This window comes from Henckelia pumila, chromosome 1 (genome assembly GCF_033568475.1).
Source record: "Henckelia pumila isolate YLH828 chromosome 1, ASM3356847v2, whole genome shotgun sequence".
Classification (NCBI taxonomy): Eukaryota; Viridiplantae; Streptophyta; class Magnoliopsida; order Lamiales; family Gesneriaceae; genus Henckelia; species Henckelia pumila.
The window spans coordinates 82563489-82571740 of record NC_133120.1 but is presented as its reverse complement, the minus strand read 5'-3'; the positions used below and the strand labels follow the sequence as shown (position 1 = coordinate 82571740).

Here is an 8252-nt window from a genome sequence, read left to right as displayed (position 1 = left end):
AGTCAGGGTATAAGGTGGCGATGGATTTGTTAGAGAGGGTAAATAATGGTGTTTGTGTCAACTGGAAATCTTTATGGCAAATTCGAATACCTCCGAAAGTCAAGAGCTTTTTATGGAGACTTGGTCGTGATTGTTTACCGACGAGAGATAATTTGGCCATAAGGGGTGTTCCGGTTCCTATTGTTTGTGTTATATGCTGGTTGGGGATTGAGAATACTTGGCATTCTTTAGTGAATTGTACATTTGTAGAGAGTTGTTGGAAAGAGGCAGGTTTGTATGAAATCATTTATGGTGTTGCGTCGACTTCAGATTCTGTGGTAGAATGGTTGTTTAAGATGATTTATAAGTTGAAGGAACCGCGTATTGCTAAGTTTGCTATGGTTGCCTGGGCTATTTGGAAGCAAAGGAATAACAAATTTTGGAACTCGTCGTATCTCTGCCCTTCTGATACAGTCTATACAGCTTTTACTGCTTTGTATGAATGGATCGCATTGAAGTACCAAGAGATACCAGGTGAAGTTAATCATCCTAATACTCCTAAATGTGAGATGTGGCACCCACCACCCATGTCATATGTTAAATGTAATATTGATGCGGCCTTTCCAGAAGATGCAGGGGTTACTGGATTTGGTATGGTACTACGAGATGCTTCAGGTGTAGTTATAGGGGGACAGTCTTCTGTTTTTCTTGGCAGGTTACAGGTTCCTGAAGGTGAAGCTATGAGAATCCTGGAAGCTCTTTTTTGGTTGCGTAATTTGGGGTTTCAGAAGGTAATCTTTGAATCGAACTCGAAAATTGTGGTTGTTGCGTTGGGATCTTCAGTAAATGATTTGTCTGAACTCGCTTCTATTGTCTCTCAATGTAAGATAATCATGACTGCATATCCTGAGTTTATAGTACGCTTTGTGCCAAGAAAAGCAAATGAAATTGCTCATGTTGTTGCTAGGAATGCATATTGTTGTCATAGCCCTAGTTCATGGGTTGAGGCACCAACATCTGTGGTGGCCTTTCTCTTACTCTTTGTAATCGTCTTGATCATTTTAATATAATTATTTGATTGTGTTTGTTTTTTTAAAAAAATAGTATGTTAAATATATTATTTGAAAAAATACGAGCAGATAAAAAATGTGAAGAAAAATATTTTTTTTAGAGAATGAAAAATCATATTTTAAACAAGTTGAAATTTTTTATATTCAATATTTCAAGGATTTAAGTAACTTAGATATAATAATAATTTTTCTGACATAAAAATTGATTTGAGTGTAGTGTTTTTTTTTTACTTTTTGTCATGCAATTTTTTACGATTTCATAAGTATTAACATTAACTGATTATATTAGCCAAGTATTATAATGTAGTACAAACATCAACATGAAATTTAGTTATAATCATACTCTCTATATCTCGCTTATTTAAACTACATTTTTTTTTTGTCTTTCTCAATTATATAGACATGATTTCACTTGTCTTGAACACAATGGTAAAATTTAATGGTTTGATTTTATTTTTTTATTTTTTTTAAAATTTTAATAATCAAAATGTTACGTTAAAAAAGTATAGTAAATTAAAAACGTAAATATGACGATAAAATTAAAATAAGTCCAAAAAATTAATATTTTTTTAAATTTATAGAGCAAAAATTAAGGTATCTTTTAATAATTACTTTTTGTTTCCATGAGTGTCACAATATAGATTTAGAACATGAATTAAATATTAACAATTAATTTACCTTGAATAAATAAATGGACACACAAAATGATATGACTTAAATATTAACAATTAATCTAAATTGAATAAATAAATTGACTTATCTATAAAATGACATGAAAAACCTTAAAAACCCTTGAAAATGACAACAATATTAATTATTAAATGAAATAATGAGTACAAAATTGTAAATTCATTATCAAAAATGTCAAAATATAGACTAATGTATAAAATAAATGCAAGACCTTAAAAAACATTGAAAATGACAAAAATATTAATTATTAAATGAAATAATGAGGAGAAAATTATAAATTTACAATTAAAACCAAATAATTAATGAAATAACAAGGGTATTAAAAAAAATTTACAATTCAAACTTGTAAATTTATATAGGTATAGGTATAGGTATAGGCAGGGGCGTAGCTAGAAAAAAATTTCACCCTGGGCTGACTGATTCCATGAAAAAATTAAATAATTTAAATAAAACATTTAAAAAGTAAAATATATTAAATATATAATTTATAATTAAAGAACACTTGCAAAACATTTAATGATAACTATAAATATTATATAGTGACAAAAAAATATAAACTACTAAAGATGTGATCGATGTTACAAGTGAGATGACTTTGAAAAAATGTTGGTGGTTGTAAAAAAATTAAGTTTTATATACATAATATATTAAACCATCGCATTCAATTGATATCCTTACAATATACTCAAAATGAAAAATATGATGTCTCAAATAATATAATACATCATGAAAAAATTTAAACATAAACCACTCAAAAACACCTCATTTATGATCAAAGAAATGAAGAAACTTTAAATATATAAATCCTAAAAATAAATTACTTGAAAATACAGACTATTTCCATTTTCCAATTAAAAAAATACAAAAATGTCATAGAAAGTCATAGAAACTAAGATTAAATCATTTCAAAAAGTCCACTTCACAATTATTTACAAGAAACTCACAATTACACACATCAATAAAATCAAGCAGTTCAAAAATAACAAAATATAATTTTAGAAAATACAAAAGTCTTGATAAAAATTGAACTTTTAGAACAATTGAAAAGAAACATGACCGAAAAAGAGCTGTTTTCTCTTTCTTTGAATTCTTTTTTAATAAATCAAACCAAACAAAACTCACAAATATATTTCAGAAAATAAGTTGGACCAAATATTGGACTAATTAAAAAATTTAACCTGGGCTAAGAGTACACATATATTATAACTAATAATTTTTTAAAAAAAATTAACCCTGGGCTGGAACTGGGCTCCCCAGCCTTTGGGGTGGCTCCGCCCCTGGGTATAGGTATAAGTATAAGTATAGGTAATATAGTAATGGATAATAGATGTGTGTGTGTTATAAACAGGCCGGCCGTGGCAGTTGAAGGGCAACCTCCAAATAATTGACTCGATCAAGTTTGCCTCATTATGAGATAGTTAGCCACATTAGTTCAACAGAAGAAATTGCATGGTGAATAAAATAAGTTTTTTTAATTACAAATTTAAGTGAGGAGGGTTGGGTTTTAATTTGTTCTCATTAAATCATGTCCTCTAAAAAATTATGCCACTTCTTTTCTTCGTGGTTTCATGCTATAAAATATTTAGGTTCAATATGAACTTGTACTTTTAAAACGTTGTTAGTGTTTTTTATAAGTGAAAAAATTTAAAAATATATGTTTAGATAAATTTTGTAAAATGTTTTGAAAAATAGTTTTTAAAAGTGTTATACAAGTATAATTTTTAAAGAACACTTGAGATGTCTTTTTGAATGTTTTTAAAATGGAACTATGAATGGTAAAGATGAACAACATTACTTTTAAAATGTTAAAATATTTTTATAAAATAGTTGTTCAAACACATATTTATTATTAAAACAACTTTTAAAATATTTTATAATTTTTTTTAAAAAAAACACTTTTTAAAAAACATTTTATAAGTACATGTCCGAACGAACCTTATTATTTTGAATATTTCCTTAACATTTATGTTACATAAAGCACTACATTAATGTATATTAATGGCTATCAAATAACTATATATTGTTTGGTATTTATCTATCTATCAACAAAAGTAGATAAAATGTCAATGTATGAAGAGAAGGGCGAGCATATATGCATCCAGGGTTTTTTAGTAGGGGTGAAAACGAACCGAGCTACTCGCGAGTAGCTCGTGAGTAGCTCGGTCAAAACTCGACTCGAACTCGATTTTACCGAGCTCGAGCTCAAGTAGCTCGAGAATCCATCGAGCTCGAGCTCGAGCTTTAAATATTTGTGTTCGAGTTGCTCACGAGCTATTCAATAACACATAAATATATATAATATAATATAAATATATAAATATAATATTATATTTATTTATTTATTAAATATATTTATTATTCATATATATATATATATATGTATATATCTATAATTTTCGAGCTCGAGTACTCGAATTATATACGAGCTCGAGCTCGAGCACGAAATTTACTACTCGATCGAGCTCGAGTAGGGTTCGGCTCGGCTCGACTCGATTACACCCCTATTTTTTAGTATAAATGATTAAAATTATTTGATGTCGATCAAACTAAACATACAATCGGTTTTAAATTATTCATCTTTGACCAATCTAATCTAACTTAACATATAAAAATGGAAATGAGATTTATAATTTTGTGTATGTTTAGTACTTTGATGTTAGGCAATTAAGTTTTGGTGTTTACAATTACGAAGCTTAAAGAAGCTCTAAACTGAATTATGGAGCTAAACTGCTTCACGCTAAACTGCCTCGCTCAAACTGGCCGAAGACGCTAAATGACTTCATCAGTTTACCTCGCTAAACCGACTTCATCAGTTTACTCTCACCAGTTTACTACCTTACCACTTTTGGATAAGATCTTCCGTACTCTGACATGCTCTGCAGAAGGTAGTGCCGCGATGCAAAGGGCAAATGTCGGCTCCAAAATTTGTTGTTGATAGTGATAAATCCAACGGGAATAATTCAAAACTCTATCTGAAGATTCAATTTGAAATTATGACCGTTAACAATCCAAGAGTATAAATAGAGATCTTGATCGATCAAAGGAGCTCTTTCGCGCACTGAAAATTCTGCTTATATTGCTCTTTACGAGAACATTCAAAGTCATATACACTTGAGAATCGATCAAGGAACTCGAAGCACAAACACCTAAGTGTTATTCAGATCATTGAAGGATCAATTTTGTGCCAAGGATTTCAAGTTGTATTCATCTTTGTTCTATCATCAGTTTAGGGTTTAGGACTGAAACTGAGTTGTTGTACTAGGAGTTCTTGTTTAGGCAGTGTCTAAGTCCTAAACTGGATCAGGATTTTGCAAATTGCTTGTAAAATTCAAAGTTTTCTAGTGATATCCTTCCGAGGTGAAAAAAGGGATGACGTAGGAGTATTTGAAATCTCCGAACATCCATAAACATTTTCTTGCATTATTTCAGTTTACCTACCATCATCACCTAACCCAAACTGATACCTACTCAGTGTTCAAATCTGTAATTTGGCATATTTCCGCACATACTCTTGCTTGTCAAATCACATTAGACATAAAGATAAGCCTAGAATTCAGCCACTAAACCGATCGAGTTCAATTATTTTATATTAAACTGTTTATAAGTGTATTTACCCTCCTCTACACTTGTAACCTATCCTATCATTTGGTGATTGATTAATATTGAGAAAAAAGCCCTTTTGTCAATAATTTGACATGTGAAGATGGTGGGGGCGGCCCCTCTTCTCTTCCTTGATAAATAGGGGATTCCCATTGTCAATGGCTCAACAATTATAATGGCTGATAAGAAGCAGCTGCATATAGTGATGTTTCCATGGTTAGCTTTCGGCCATATCATACCCTTTTTAGAGCTCTCCAAATCCATCGCTCGAAAAGGCCACAAAATCTCCTTCGTCTCCACTCCCAGAAACATCGACCGTCTTCCCAAAATCCCTCCAAATCTCGCTTCTTTCTTCACTTTCGTCAAAATCCCACTTCCAAAAGTCCAAGGCCTCCCCGAAAACGCCGAGTCAACCATGGATGTCGGGCAAGAAGATCCTGGTCTTCTCAAGAGAGCTTATGACGCCATGGAGGCCGATGTGGCTCGCTTTCTGCGGAATTCTCGTGCAGTCGATGCTGTGGTATATGATTTTCCTGCGTTTTGGGTTTCCTCAGCTGCCATGGATCTTGGCATCCCACGCTTTTTCTTCTGTATTTTTCCCACATGGTTCATGACCTTCCTCGGAACAACACAGGATCTGATCGACCAACTTAAAGACAGAAAAAGTCCCCAGGATTTCACTTCACCCCCAAGATGGGTTACCTTTGACACCAAAGTGGCGTACAAATACTACGAAGCCAAATTGATTGTTGGGGTCGGTGAAATTGATTCTTCGGGATTCTCAGAGGCATACAGGGGTGGAATCGGAATCTCTCAATCTGATGCTGTTCTCATAAGACACTGCCACGAGTTTGAGACAGATTGGTTCAATTTACTCTCCAATCTTTACCAGAAACCCATCATCCCATTGGGACAGTTGCCACCCCATTTTCAAGAAACAGAGATTAACCATGACCTCAACTGGGTTTCGATCAAACAATGGCTGGACACCAAAACCAAAGGATCTGTTCTGTACATTGCTTTAGGAAGCGAGGCGACACCAAGTCAAGATCAGCTCACCGAGCTGGCTCACGGGCTGGAGCTCTCGCGACTTCCATTCTTTTGGGCATTCAGAAAACCGGAGACCTCTACCGTGAAACTGCCGGACGGGTTCGAGGAGAGGATCATACGAGCTGGACGAGGAATGGTGTGGAAGGGGTGGGTGCCACAGCTGAAAATACTGAGACACGATTCGATAGGCGGGTTCTTGACACACAGCGGTTGGAGTTCGGTGGTGGAGGCGCTGATGCTGGGAGTGCCTCTCATCTTGCTGCCCATAATGGCGGATCAATGGCTGAATGCTAGGGTGTTGGATGAGAAGGAGATGGGTCTTGAAGTGGTGAGGAACGAGGAAGACGGATCGATAACGAGGGAGTCCGTGGCGCAGGCCGTGACAAGGGTGATGGTTGAGGAGGAGGGGAACAAATTCAGGGATAAGGCTAAAGAGGCCATGGCTCATGCCTTCGGAGACACAGCCATACATGACAGATACGTGCAACATTTCATCAACCATCTTCTGGAAAAATCCATCATTTCAATCTCATCATCATTTGGAAGCCTTCCTACACCATGACGATCTTCTCTTATTATGTAGTTTGTACCAACTATTGGATCGATCAATATCAAATGTTTAAGGACCAATAATCTTTATTAAAATCTCATGTTATATTTTTTACGGACAAGTTTAAACTAGGGCAAATTAAAAATAAATCCCCAATGAAAACATAAACTTTGTGATCTTATTTTCTCCCTTTTGATTTCCATTCTCCTTATTTTTAATCTGTTGGCTGCCCCATCTCTCCTTCTCAAATAGGCAACAAACAACCGAAGCCATTATCCATGGGAAATCATGGACAAAGACACGTGTGCAGACAATGAAATTCTGAAATCTATCTGCCACTCGGGTAAAAAATAACACAGGTCGTCAAAGCCCATCCGCCAACGACACTGACACAAATCAAGTGACTGAGAGAGTATTAAGTTTGTTATTTCATCTAATGTTTTTCCTTGCCATTTTTTGAACATTGATTTATATGTTTTGGAATTGATTTATACTAAGACGCATATGGTGGAAGCAATTACAATAATTCAAACAGGATCAATAGAATAAACAATTTGATAAATTTGTTATATTTCTCTCGATTCCATAGCCCGTTGAAATATTTTTTTGATTATATGGTTGGTTTAGAATTGATATATACTGCGACTCCTGTAGTGGAAGTAATTGCAAGAATTCAAACAGAGTCGCTAGAATAAACAATTTGATAAATTTGCTATCTTTTTTCTCGATTCCATAGCCCGTTGAAATACTTTTTATTATATGGTTTGAAATTGATTTATACTGGAACGAATATTTTTAGGTAATTTGTTGTATTAAAACGATCCTAAGATAATCATTTTTAAGTTGACAATAAATTTTTTTTGCAGTCATGTTTATATCTTAAAGTTGATTCTGTAAATATTAAGATAATACATTCGATCCAATATGTTATTGGTTTGTTGGTGGTTATGCCTTGAATTTTTTGTTTTTATGAATTTGCATAGTTATTGTGTGATTCGTGCAAGTTTATGTTTGATTTGTGTTTGTGGTTTGTTGTTGTAGTATATGGTGTCATTATAATACATTCGATCCAATATATTTTTTGTTTGCTTTTGCGTTTGTTCGTTCAATTTGTGTCGAATTCTCTTTGTCCTATGTTGGTTTCTTTTATTTATGACGGTTTTTTCCTCAAATATTTCTTGTTTTTATTGAAACTGTGATGATCTTTTTTCGACACATGTTTATTTTTGTTTGAATTATGCTGATTTTTGTTTGAATTATGCTGATTTTGAAACAGTGCATGATAATCCAATGAAATCTATTAAATTATGCTG

The 8252-nt window shown here is 33.3% G+C and overlaps 1 protein-coding gene across 1 annotated transcript; it reads left to right on the top strand.

Moving 5' to 3' along the window:
• The first annotated feature begins 5473 nt into the window (after positions 1-5473).
• LOC140874781 (UDP-glycosyltransferase 91D1-like) lies at positions 5474-7117 on the top strand. Its single transcript, XM_073278178.1, has 2 exons — positions 5474-5859; positions 5974-7117. The coding sequence occupies exons 1-2, from the start codon at positions 5515-5517 to the stop codon at positions 6949-6951; spliced, it is 1323 nt and encodes a 440-aa protein (XP_073134279.1). The 5' UTR covers positions 5474-5514; the 3' UTR covers positions 6952-7117.
• Positions 7118-8252: the final 1135 nt, after the last annotated feature.